The 13,824-nt window shown below is 44.1% G+C and overlaps 1 protein-coding gene across 1 annotated transcript; it reads left to right on the top strand.

Annotated features, from left to right (window-relative positions):
- The first annotated feature begins 731 nt into the window (after positions 1 to 731).
- On the top strand, positions 732 to 6,088 carry LOC112584407 (testis-specific H1 histone-like). The gene is made up of 3 exons (XM_045165518.1): positions 732 to 750; positions 1,315 to 1,382; positions 4,198 to 6,088. The coding sequence occupies exons 1-3, from the start codon at positions 732 to 734 to the stop codon at positions 4,963 to 4,965; spliced, it is 855 nt and encodes a 284-aa protein (XP_045021453.1). The 3' UTR covers positions 4,966 to 6,088.
- Positions 6,089 to 13,824: the final 7,736 nt, after the last annotated feature.

Here is a 13,824-nt window from a genome sequence, read left to right on the forward strand (position 1 = left end):
CAAGTCCCAGTCAGATATGACTGAGTGACTAAGCATAGTACAGAGTCCCTGCCATGTGGGTTTGAGTCCCAATCTTAGGTAAATGGTTTCAAGCGCAACTTTCATGAATGGAAAGATGATAACCTGCCCAATACTTGGTAAGCAGTGGCATAGATGGAGAGAGGAGCTGAAGGATGGGAGGAAAAAGGAGTGGGAAAAACGTGCCAAGAAATCCCCTTCATAACCTGCCAGAAAATCTGCTGAATACCTGACCTGTGCTCACAGTTTTCATTGGCCTGATCTTTGGCACAAAGAAGATTAAGGACAGAAGAATCCCCACCCACTTGGGCAACAGCTATTAGGGCACCGCAGATAGTGGAGCCTTCGGGACACCCTGGGCACCCACTGCTGTGCGCCTGTTTGCAGGGGGTTCAAGGAAACAAGAGATTGTAAAGGAATTAAAATTTTGTTAGCCATATGTCCTTCCAGCCACAGGAGTGAGGACTTCCTACCGGAATTGGTGGTCTCTGGAGTCTGAGACTGAGCCGGGTGAGCTTTCCGCTGTTTGTTTTTGCTGTCCCGGTTTCCAGCACGGTGGGATTTTTGTCACTTCTCCTGCACTGGGTTTTCTTCGTGTTCAACTTCCACCGTGGAAGCTTTCACTGAGTTGGGCTTCTGCTGTGCTTGGCATCTTGACTCGTGGGGGCTGAGCTGAGATTGTTTCAGCCAGGTTAAACCTGAGTCATGGCACCATGTACGTCGGAGGAGCGTGTAATTCCCTCGGTTCTGTCTTACCGCAGCAAAAATTTGAAGTGGCGGATGGACCAGTGTTATAGCTCAGTTTTATTGGCAAGCAAAGGAAAATACACCCTCAAAGCATGCGGGTGGGCCGACCCAAAAGACATGAAGAGAAGCCCCTGGTTCAATTTTGGCTCCTCTTTTTATGTTTTTTTCTCCTCTCCCTGAGCCTGCTCTATGTAAATTGCACTAGCCAGGAGGGCTGTTTGTTTTACCTGAGGTCCTCACTGTGGTCCTCAGACCTTCCTTTGTTCTATTTTCGCAGGCTTTTCCCTTGTCTTTTAGCCACTGCCATTTTGGACTCCTTTTTCCTATTCTAACTACCTAACTCTATGAAAGATGTCAACTGGCTTTCTTATCCTCTGAGTCATCTGAGTGGTGGTAGGGGCATTTGTTTTCTACCTCCCATTTTTAGTTATTCCTCTCTTATTTACAGCATACTTATACAGAAATCTATGTGAAATGAATGGTTATATATAAATAAAGATGTTTTCTCTTTTTTGTCATAGGTGTTGGTATTTTTTTTTTTTTCCATAGGTTTCCTTTCCTTTGAGTTCAGCCTCAAAGGTTTCCAATTTGCCTCTTTTGTGATCACAGGGGTATCAGTAAACATGGTTTTTTATTTGGTTCTTTCCTTATGATGATACCGTTGTATGCAGTATCATACATAAAAAAACAACCTGTTTTTACCTGGAATCAGCTGATATGAAGGTGATACTTCATTTACTTCCCTCCTGTTCTCAAAGCAAACACTTTTGTCTGTTTTTCTTTTTCTCTGGTGGTTGCCCCTTCCTGTGACCACTGGCCTATGCAACCAGGAAGAATAGCCAGGCCAAGAGACTCTACAAATGGGAGAGATCTAGCACCATGTAGTTCTGCCTCTGCATCTGGTGCATTGTCCCTGTGCTGCTGTGTTAGCCCTTGCCCCTGGAGATCCTCAGGGTCACAGAACTCTGCCCTGATCGAAAGCTTTGGAAAAAGTACAGTCATTGCTTGTAAATACGCTTGACTCTGAGCTGTGATTATAAACTTCCCTCTACTCTATGTATTCAGCTGCTCAGTCATGTCCAACTCTTTGCAGCCCCATGGACTATAGCCCACCAGGCTCCTCCGTCCATAGAGTTTTCCAGGCAGGAATATTGGAGCAGACTGCCATTTCCTACTCCAGGGGATCTTCCCAGTCCAGGGATTGAACCTGTGTCTCTTGCTTCTTCTGCATTAGCAGGCAGATTCTTTACCACCAGGACCACCTGGAAGGCCCCTCTACTCTATAATGGAGATACATAAGGCGGTGGGGAGAAAAGGAAACCTAACATAGTAATTTTAAGAACTCAGGCCTTACAATTAAGTGGAAAGTGAAAGTGAAGTCTCAGTTGTGTCCAACTCTTTGCAATCCCGTGGACTGTAGCCTACCAGGGTACAGTCATCCATCCAGGGGATTCTCCAGGCAAGAATACTGGAGTGGGTTGCCATTTCCTTCTCCAGGGGATCTTTCCTACCCAGGGATCAAACCCAGGTCTCCTGCATTGCAGGCAGATACTTTACCCTCTGAGCCACCAGGGAAGCTCAGAATTAAGTAGACTCAGGTTTAAATCCAAACTCTACCACTTAACTGCTGTGTGACCTATAACATCTGTGTCATTATAATGGTATCTGTCCTTCACAACCTGACCCTCATCTACGTTTCCAGTCTTATCTTCCGCCACTTTCCTTCTCATTGTCTACTCTCCTCTACCCCAGCACTTGTGTTTTATCCAGGAACTACGTGGGACCTTGTTGGTAAAATCTCTGGATCCATCTCAGATCTAATGTATTGGAAGCTGTGCTTTATGAAGTAGGTGCACGTTAAAACTTAACAAGCTCTGGTCTAAGCAACTTCCTGGAACTTTGATTCCTGGAAGGAACAATGCCACACTCCAGCCTATGTCTGCTGATGATATGTGAATGTCCTCTGGAAAAGTATGACATGCTTTGTAACTTGAGGTATTCTTTGAATTATTCCCAACTAAACCGTGTCTTAAATTAGAGGTCCTTGAACAACTAGCTTCCTTGGTTGCCTTCATTTCCAGCCCTTTGAAATTCATCCTGCTCTTTTCTCATGTTTTTCTGGGACTTTCCTTCTGAATCCAGAAAAAGCCTCCTCACCAGCAAGGAGCTTAAGCAGACTCAAATCAAATGCTTGCTATATATAATAATGCTGTATTAGGTACAGCACGGGGTATAGAAATTCAAAGACTGTCTGACTCTGAGCGACCTTTTTATTTCATTGGAAAGATATACAGATCCAGAGTGAAATAACTTTTATGCTTCTTTGTCTATTATCACATCTTTGAAGTTTTGCAGTATGGTGTGTTTCTGTGATGTTGGTAGGAAGGGATTATTAAACGTTTTGCTTAGATCAGGAAGTCAGGTTAAAAAATATTAAGGATTATTAATGTCATATGGCTATTAAAGAGCTAGGATATGTATTCATATCTTCCAGCTCCAGTTTTTTTCTTTTTTAAAATATTGTGCCACACTGTACCTTCTAATATCAAATTAACTTACAGTAAAGAGAAACCATATAGAGTTACAGAAGTAATTGTGGTATTAAGAGGAAAGACATTCTTTTACTGAAGGAGTCTCAGGAGGCTTCAGTGAAGGAGCATTTAGTAGGATTTTGAAAGACAAGCAGGATTTATCTGGACAGAGATGGGATAAGCAATCTAAGAAGAGGACAAGAAGCAGAAAATCACAGAGTCTGTTTAAAGAATATTGATTAGACCAGTGTTCTTAGGCTGTTCTGAATTGTAATCTGGATTGTTCCAATCCAATTGAACGAGGCACCTGAACTTTGCAGGTGTGCGAACTATGTTTAGGGTAGACGGACCACAGTGATACCTTACTTTGTTTCATACTCTTGCACAAAATCCACTGTGCTGAGAGCCAGGGAGATATGACTGCATACATTTTCCTGGTGGGACCTAAAAATGGGAGTTTCTCGGTTGGGTTGTGTTTTATAGACTACCACAGCCACTTGTTAAAGGCAGTGTATTACTTGCGGGTGGTTGGGAGCAACTTCTCTTCCTTTTTAGGAGAATGTGGGTAGATGGTGTGCAGGACCACAGAAAAAGGTGACCTTCAGAAAGCGGCTGAGATCAAGAGCACTGAGAAGTATGAACTTAAGACCAGGAAACAGAACCCTGGATATTATAAAGGGGATTTTTCAGGTGTGCGGAGGCTCTGAAAATCCGAATTGGTTTAGACCTAGAAGGAAACGGTGTCTGATTGGTTTTTCTTTTTTTTTCAAAGTGAGAAAGACCCCCCCCCCCCCCCCCCCCCCATTGGGTCGGTCGCCCTCGTAATAGGACCTGCCTTTGTGACGTGGCCAGGCAGCCGGTCTTATTAGCTCATACCTGGGTGAGTGAGGTTCAGAGCTAGTGGCCCCGCGGGAGCGGGAGCGGAAGCGGGGCCATGGCTGAAGGGGTTGAGCCCATGGACGAATCCCAAGGTACTGAAGTTAAAACCCAGCAGCCCACGGAAAGAGGCCTCGCGGGACCCCTGAGGCGGAGCTCGGGCTCCGTGCTCAAGGTGTCCCAGCTGTTGCTCCGCGCCATCGCCTCACACAAAAGGCTGACCCTGGCGGCTCTCAAGAAGGAGTTCAGAAATGGGGGCTACGAGGTGCACAGGAATTGCGGCCGCCTCTCGGGCGAAAGGTCCAGGTCTGAAGGGAAGGGCCTTCACCTCCGGGTGACCGGCAGCGAAGGCGCCGGCTACTTTAGGATCTGGAAGGTTCCGAAGCCGAAGAGAAAGCCAGGACGCCCAAGGCTGGAGGAGGGAGGGCGCTCGCTAAGGACCCCTCTAGGGGCGCGGAACTCACGCAGGGGCTCTGCGCGCCGAACGGTGGCCAGGAAGGTGAGGAGGGGGCGCTCCAGGGCAGACTCGAGGACGGAGAGGTCAAGGGCCAAGGACCTGGTGAGTTCCAGAACCAAGGAGGAAGGGAGGGCCAAGAAGGAAGACATCAGGCCCAGATCCCGAAATGCGAAGAGGCCAAGCTCCAAGGCCAGGGAAGAAAAGAAGCAGGACCCGGGGAGGCCGGGGAAACGGACGGTCCAGAGGCCAACGGCGAAGACGTGCGACTCGAGGGCTACTCGCACCAAGACTTCTGCTAAAGCTGAAGGTGCTCGGAGTGCCACCGGGAGTCCATAGTGTGGGAGCCACGCCCCTTCCTCCAGGCACAGATGCCTTTCCCCCCATAGGCTCCAGAGAGAGCAGCTCTCCACACTCGTTGAAATGAACAAAATATATACAAGACCTTTCCACCGCATTGTGTGTGTTTCCTCTTTGCCGCACTCGACGGGGAAAGGGTGAGTGTTGAGCTGAGACCTGTAGCAGAAGCCTGTCCAGTGAAGACGGAACAAGGTGTATGACGTTCTGTTTCTGCTGCAGGAGCCAGGAAAATGCCTTTTAAAAGGAAAGAAAACAGGTAGAAGAAAGCCAGCAACTTCACGGGGTTACAGTATGTGTTGGATTAATGTTAGACAGCCTAGCAAATCTAAATTGAGTTTTGGAGAGAAGGGCAAGTAAGGAGAGAAGTAGGGGCATCACTGGGGCAGGAGAATAGACAGCCTTTAGGTTAAGTGGTCCCACTAATCCAAAGTGTTCTTACTGGAAATTCCTTTTAGAAGACGGCCTGTCTCCCGCAATTGATTGTAATGCGTTTGTAATTTTTGCCCTGATTTGACAATTGTTTTAACTTAGAAAAATGTCTTATATGTTAATCCTCAATTGAGTGACAGTGTGTGTGAAAGCGTCTAGCACAAGGCTTGAGTCATGGTAGGTGCTTATCACAAGAATTATATATGAGTATAAATGATTTGTGATAGAGCGATAATGTGCTACCACAGAAAACTATACTGATCAGTACTTAATGAGACCAGGATCCTAGTCAAAGTGCTGCCACTCGGACCTTAACTAGGTTATTTAATCACTCATGGTCTTGGTTTCCTTCTCTGTTTAAAAAAATGCTGAAATTAGAGTAGGATTATTTTAGGTGATCTTAAGTGTCTGTAAAATGATAAGAGGGACTTAGACATCATGGTGTGTGCTTTGATTGACAAAATTCATTAAGGGAATTATCATCTGGGAAAGTACTGTCTCCTACTGAGGAAACTACTAAGATATACAGAATGCATATCAGAAATAAAAGAAGATGGGGAAGGCTAAGTAATGAACAGCTAGATCTTTGCTCTTCTCAAAACACATGTGCTAAGCACTATATACCAAATTGAAGCAAATATATGATTTCTTTGGGTTCTCAAAGCAGGCATAAAGCACACTATGAGAACAGTTCTCATGCCATCGGCTATGACAGGATACAGAAATGGTTCCTTGGGAAGTAAACATACGAGTTTTTTAGAGTATACCTGACCAAACTTTCCCCAGAAAATTCTGATATCTTTTATAAGGGGGCACGGGATTTATATTTAAAACAAACTTCAGTGATACTAATATTCACTGACACCTTTAAATGAAGATCACTCCTTTAGGCCTATACAATGTAACAGCAAAATGCTTGCCCTGTATTTCATCTATAGATGATCTGAACTTTGAAATCTCCCCCTGCTATAGTTTTACTATGCACTTGAATTGTCTGTAAGAGGCAGAATGAAGCAAACCATCAGAAAATAGCCACTTGAAAAAAAGGCAAAGAGAAACATTGTCTACTGAACAGAATTAGAACAGATTAATCAAATGCCTATTTGATCAGCAGATGTTACTGCCCCTTTATAGTTCCAGGATGTTTTTACTTAAAGAACAAGATCATCTCAAATTAGAAATCCCTTTCCCCTAAATTAGGATGGGAGGGACACTGGCAACAACTTGTTTTCTATATTTCCTAGGAATCTTCATGCTTCTGTTTGTATTATGATGTTTTTCTTCATTTAAGCAAATGTTATTAATCACTCAGTAAACTTACAAATTAAGTAAATTATGTATATAGTTTACATAGCTACCAATGGTCATTTCAGATTATTTTCATTGATAAGCTTTAGGGTGACTGTACTCTGATTAAATATAAGGCATGATCTTAACTCATAGGTAGGCCATCCAGATTGTTTAGGTCATGATTCTAACTGGATACTTCCATGGAGAAACTGCCAAGAATAGTTCACTTCATCCCTAGTGTTCATTGATGACTAAGTGTCTGCAAGATTCTGAATGTTTTGCTGAGAATAAAGATGGATAAAACATAATTCCCACTTTTTAGTGCTCACATTCTAGTGGCATATTTAGGTATTTAACTTTGGTCAGAGCAAATAGAACATCCCTGCCCTCAATTCTTTGCTTTCCTTTTTATCTCAACTGCCTAGTGCAATTATGGTCAGAAAATTTTTGGACTTTAGAGTTGTAATGCCATCTCACATCGAATATTCAGAGGTTCTTGAAAAAACAAATGGCCTTGAAAAATATGGAAAAAAGTATAATTTTACTCATAAAGGAAATGTACATTAAAACAATAAGATAACATTTTTAATCAAAATATTTGAGAACCTACTCTATTGGTGAGGCTGTGGGGAAACAGGCACTCATATACAATGCTCAGTTCAGTTCAGTTGCTCAGTCGTGTCTGACTCTCTGCGACCCCATGAATTGCAGCACACCAAGAGGAACTAAAAAGCCTCTTGATGAAGGTGAAAAAGGAGAGTGAAAAAGTTGGCTTAAAGCTCAACATTCAGAGAATGAAGATCATGCCATCCGGTCCCATCACTTCATGGGAAATAGATGGGGAAACAGTGGAAACAGTGGCAGACTTTATTTTTCTGGGCTCCAAAATCACTGCAGATGGTGACTGCAGCCATGAAATTAAAAGACGCTTACTCCTTGGAAGGAAAGTTATGGCCAACCTAGATAGCATATTCAAAAGCAGAGACATTACTTTGCCAACAAAGATTCGCCTAGTCAAGGCTATGGTTTTTCCTGTGGTCATGTATGGGTGTGAGAGTTGGACTGTGAAGAAGGCTGAGTGCCGAAAAATTGATGCTTTTGAACTGTGGTGTTGGAGAAGAGTCTTGAGAGTCCCTTGGCCTGCAAGGAGATCTAACCAGTCCATTCTAAAGGAGATCAGCCCTGGGATTTCTTTGGAAAGAATGATGTTAAAGCTGAAACGCCAGTTCTTTGGCCACCTCATGCGATGAGTTGACTCATTCGAAAAGACTCAGATGCTGGGAGGGATTGGGGGCAGGAGGAAAAGGGGACAACAGAGGATGAGATGGCTGGATGGCATCACTGACTCGATGGACATGAGTCTGAGTGAACTCCGGGAGTTGGTGATGGACAGAGAGGCCTGGCGTGCTGCGATTCATGGGGTCGCAAAGAGTCAGACATGACTGAGCAACTGATCTGATCTGAGGCCTCCCTGTCCATCACCAGCTCCCAGAGTTTACTCAAACTCATGTCCATCAAGTCAGTGATGCCATCCAGCCATCTCATCCTCTGTCGTCCCCTTTTCATCCTGCCCCCAATCCATCCCAGCATCAGAGTCTTTTCCAATGAGTCAACTCTTCGCATGAGATGGCCAAAGGACTGGAATTTCAGCTTTAGCATCAGTCCTTCCAGTGAACACCCAGGACTGATCTCGTTTAGAATGGACTGGTTGGACCTCCTTACAGTCCGAGGCACTCTCAAGAGTCTTCTCCAACACCACAGTTCAAAAGCATCAGTTCTTCAGCTCTCAGCTTTCTTCACAGTCCAACTCTCACATCCATACATGACCACTGGAAAAACCATAGCCTTGACTAGATGGACCTTTGTTCATAAAGTAATGTCTCTGCTTTTGAATATGCTATCTAGGTTGGTCATAACTTTCCTTCCAAGGAGTAAGCGTCTTTTAATTTCATGGCTGCAATCGAAAGGTTGTTGCTGAAAGAAAAGATGCTGGGATTCTTGGCCCTGGAGGAGAAGAATTCAATCCGGGGCCAGAGTCGAGGCTTGATTGCTCAGAGCTTTTGTGTAATAAAGTTTTATTAAAGTATGAAGGAGCTAGAGAAAGCTTTTGACATAGGCATCAGAAGGGGGGCAGAAAGAGTACCCCCCTGCTAGTCTTCAGCTGGATGTTATATAGTCACTAGCAGTCTGTTAATGAAAGAAAGGAATGACTTAAAACTCAGAATGGCACCAGGCCCCTCACCCATAAGATGCATTTTGGGATAATCTTCGCACCAAATGGTTCATCCTGGGCCATAGAATGATTAACTTGAATCTTGTAGAAGGGCAGATTACCATACAAATAGTTTCATTTACATAGATTAGGGGAACAATATCTGAGTATAACATGCTGGTTTGTCAAGTAGTTTCTGAGTCATGAGGCAGAACTAACTTGAAGACAGAGTTTGGGGTAAATGCATAGTACATTAGCATAGCTTAAGACAAACATTTTCATAAGAAAAATGCACTGGTTATCTCAAGGTTTGAGAATAGTTAACTTCACGTGAAACCAGGTGTCATTATGGCAACACAGTATTTTAAGAGAAACCTTTTAAATTTGTATAGAAAAGGAAAAAAAAGACTGCTAGTTTGTTTCCTCCTGCCGCTTAAAAGAGATAAAAATGTCTGACACTTGCAGGCTGTTTCCTCCTTTTGGAGACCCCTGGCCTTCCTGCCTGTTAGCCTCTCACAATCACCATCTGCAGTGGTTTTGGAGCCCAAAAAATACAGTTTGACACTGCTTCCACTGTTTCCCCATCTATTTCCGATGAAGTGATGGGATCAGATGCCAGGATCTTCGTTTTCTGAATGTTGAGCTTTAAGCCAACCTTTTCACTCTCCTCTTTCACTTTCATCAAGAGGCTTTGTAGCTCCTCTTCACTTTCTGCCATATGGGTGGTGTCATATGCATATCTGAGGTTTTTGATATTTCTCCTGGCAATCTTGATTCCAGCTTGTGCTTCTTTCAATCCAGGGTTTCTCATGATGTACTCTGCATATAAGTTAAATAAGCAGAGTAACAATAACACAATGCTAGTGAGAGTGTAAATCTCCATGACCCCAGTGGAAGAAATTTGGCTTTGATAATTATAAATGCAAATGTCCTTTGATTCAGTGGAACCACTTTTAGGAATTTACTTTTTAGATATTAATGCATTTGTGTAAAGACTTATGTGCAAGGTATTTAATTGCAGCATTGCAATAACAACAACAAAAATAGAAAGTAAGGTAATGGCATTAGGGGATTGATTAAACTGTGAAACTTCCATACAGTGAAATAGTACACAGCTAACGATTCTCTATGTATTATGACAAACTCCCCAATATAGATGAAGTAAAAAAAATTCAGGACACTGAGTATACCAAACTACCTTTTGTGTAAAGTGAAGGAAAATGTGTCTCTTTGCAACTGTATAAAAAACTGGAAGGATACACAAAATCCTGTTTGTGTTGTGAGGGGAAGGTAATGGGAACTGTAGAAAACACATAGAAATAAAACTCTCAAAAAAAAAAAAAAAAAAAAAACCAAAACTCTACCATATCTTTTCTTGTATTTGTTTTCAGAATCATGTAAATTGTAACTTGTTCAAAGATAAGGTAGAAATTTCCACATAATTGTCAATTATAGCCTTTTCACTTATACAGTGGTTTATACTTTTGGATGCATTGTTTCATTTTACTTCATGACAGTCTCTTAGATTTTAAGTGAAAAATCTAATGTTAGAAAATGTACAATTAGAAATTGACTTTTAACTGCAAATTCAGTGCTCTCTTCACTATAGTTGTAGTTGAGTAGGGCCTCTACAAGAGTTAATTTAGAGAAAGGTCAGAAGTTTAGAATTCATTTATACACTTGAGTATTTTAATAATTTAGCAATTTCTTGTAGGGAAAGATGTTCAACACATGGTGTGTCGGGGGCGTTGTTTTCTGATCATGAAACTATTTCCATTTGTTAGTGGTCTCAAAACAATAGATTTCTCCTGTTCTTCCTTCTCCTCTGGAGATAGACAGCAAGGCTGTCTGGTTGGACTGCAGATTCAGCCAAAACCTAAGTGCCTAGTAAGGACAGGAAGATAGGCCATTTGGGGAATTGATAGAGGGACACCATGCTGAAAGGGGCTCAAAGAAAGCCAGAGGATTTGGAAGAGAGGGACTGAAGACTGGCTGAGGGGGTGTTAGCATGAGTCCCGTCAATGCTAGGAAAGACATTGATATGGTAAGAAGGAAGTCAGGAAGTCAGTAGTCCCCTGGAGTTGGCGGAGAGGACAGGCCCATCGATGAACAATCACAGTTGTGTTTCTCCTCCTCCTCTTGTCAGTTCCTTCCCTCTTCCCCGTTTTGGTTAGGGGAAAGGCTAGACATGTCAAAAGCTTTATTCCAAGTGACTGGGGGGGGGGGGGTGGCGGGAATTAAGAGTGAATGCAAAAAAATAAGGAAACACATGGAGCACAAGGCAGGTGGCAAACAGCCTGGCTGGTGTTCAGAAAGCTGCAGAGACACATCACCCCTAAGCAGTAGGACTGAAGCTCTTGAAGGCAACTCCCATGGAGAAGAGCAAAGCCTTTGGGGTGTACCCAGTGCCTGCAGAGCGGTTTCCTGCCCCATCCCAGTGAAGCTCCATGGGTAAAAGGCCACGTCAGTGGGTCACAGGCTGGGTGGTTTCCCCTAGGCCAGCTTTCCATTTTTCCCCATGTTGTTTGTCACCCTGTCCTCTTGATACCCTCTAGCAGATGCCCATCCTCTTCACCCTCAACGATGAATGTATCTGGTGGACTCAACTGTGCAGGTTTCTTCTGGGTCCCCCCAAACTTCCAGTACTTGTGAATTTGTCTGGGAGGTCAATTCAATCACCACCTCAGGTTCCAGACTTAGGCTCAGCACTCTAAGGGTCTCCTGAGAGTGGGTCAGCACTTAATCAACCCTGAGATGGAATGCCTCCTTACATTTGTGTGCAAGGCCCTTGTTCCCTCACCCTTGGCCTGGCCTCCTCAGCACTCTGCTCCCTCAGTCTCCAGAATGTGTTGCATCCCCAGATGATGTAAGTGACATCTGGGAGCCAAGGCACTAGGAGGAAGGTGGGAAGACCTAACATGGGTACCTTAAGGTGTTTGTTTCAGGAAGGGAAGCAAGGGGGCTCCTGCATGGCTGTGTGACTCCCCCTAGAGCTGTCTGGTGTTCCCCACTTTGTTGTATCAGGAAAGAAGAGCTGAGAATGGAGGGGAGAGGAGAGGATGGAGAGAGGAAGTCAGAGACACAGCCAGTACATCCTTTATTCAACTGACAAGGACCATGAAGAGTAGATTATAGATCTCTATAGATAGAGATGAAGGTCCCTGGTTGGATGATCCATGGGAAGTTCACTATCCATCAGAGGGAACTAAGTCAGTCAACAGCTAGAAATCTGGAAGGCATTAGGTAGTTAGGCTGGATGGCCAGTGGGTATACAGCCCTGAGGCTGCCTGATGCATGGTGTTCTGAGGTATGGTAGCAAAGTGCTGGCAAGGGAGGGGTCAGCTGAGAAAGATGCTGAGTATAGGGACCATGGCCATACTCAGTCCTCCAGGCCTGGGACAGCCCACACCTGGCACATAGTAAGCACACAAAAAATGGCTTGTAGAATTGAAGCTTATTCTCAGGAGCCAAAAAGAGACAGGGGGGGACTGAGTTTTGGAGACTGCATCAAGGGAAGAAGAGTCTGTAGGGAGGGTGTAAACGGCCTGGGTTTGGCAGTACAGGCAACGTTGGCCTTGTCCAGATGTCGGAAGGTATGTACAAGAGAGAGGCGTAGAATAGGGTGATGGTGGCTGAGCTGCTACAGCCAAGCCAAGAATCTGAGGGAAGAAAGTGACGAAAGGACCCTTCTTAGTGGGCTTGAAGATGACAGAAAAGAAACTGGACAATAGGCAGAGGTACAGGTAGCAAGTAGGCTCACAATAGAATGGAACTCGCTAGAAACTGGAAGAGAGAAACTACAATGGAAGGGTAGGAATTGGGAAAAACAAACGCCCTTGGGAAGGTGTGGCATTCCCCAGGAAAAACAAAAGAGAGAACCAAACCAAATTGAAAAAGAGAAGTGGGAGTGAAGAGTGGAAGAAAAGCTGTTTATTGGACAGGCGGAGGCAGTGACAGGAGAGGGGCAGAGCTTGAGGCCTAGAGTTTCTCTGCCTTAGGAGAGAGGAGCTGATCATTTCCAAAGAGACTGGGGTTCATGCTAACCTTTTGACCTTCCAGAGTCCCAAAGAGGTAGCAGGTTTGCAAGGATCCTCATGGGTATGTCTAGGACAGAGGGTGAAGGAGGTATCAGGGCCAAGACAGAATCTTCAAAGCAGGAAAATGCATTTTTTATATAAGCACTGTGGCTTAATTAGTTACAACCTCTACCTAGTAAACAGTCTAGGTTCAGATTTCATGTCATATCTTACTAAATGAGCATGGTCTCCTCCTATGTCTTGGGGGTCTCTCTGAATCCTCCTGCTGCCGTTGCCCACAGGATTGGCCAAATCATCGTGAGAAATCCTTTGCATGGCACCTTATTGGTCTTCAGTGCAAATGGGAGGTAAGAATACTTGGGTCCTTAAGGGCTTGAGACAGATGGCCTTACTCTGCCTCTGTGCTGAATAAATAAATGCCCACCCCTTTGCCTCCAGGGAAGCTCATATTAGGCCTGAAAAAGACCAGATAAGGAGGACCATTTCTTTGGATGTCCATTTTTATGTTGGATTTACCATCTTTGAGATGTCTGCTCCTTTTTGTCTTTTTAGATTTCTAGACCAGTGAAACCTCAGTACCCGTTTTAGAAGCTCCAGCCTCAACCAATTACAGAAGCTTAGTAGCTACCCCACCACAATTTCTGAAATTGGTGACTAACCCAGTTCTTTTTCTGACTTAAGGTTGGTGGGATACCTTGGGACTCAAGAGGAATTGAACTGAGGAACAACTATCCTAGGAGTTTGCAGAAAATAAATCTAAGAACACGGGTGTTAAGATTCCATCTCTCCCTATTTGAAAATGGAGAAGGCAATGGCAACCCACTCCAGTACTCTTGCCTGGAAAATCCCATGGATGGAGGAGCCTGGTAG

Source organism: Bubalus bubalis, chromosome 4 (assembly GCF_019923935.1).
Source record: "Bubalus bubalis isolate 160015118507 breed Murrah chromosome 4, NDDB_SH_1, whole genome shotgun sequence".
Lineage (NCBI taxonomy): Eukaryota > Metazoa > Chordata > Mammalia > Artiodactyla > Bovidae > Bubalus > Bubalus bubalis.

What these genes read in the sequence shown, in the direction of transcription:
- LOC112584407 (XM_045165518.1), top strand. An exon ending in TTGTGATCACAGGGGTATCA is followed by an intron (nt 1,383 to 4,197) that starts GTAAACATGGTT and finishes GTTCAGAGCTAG; the next exon opens with TGGCCCCGCGGGAGCGGGAG.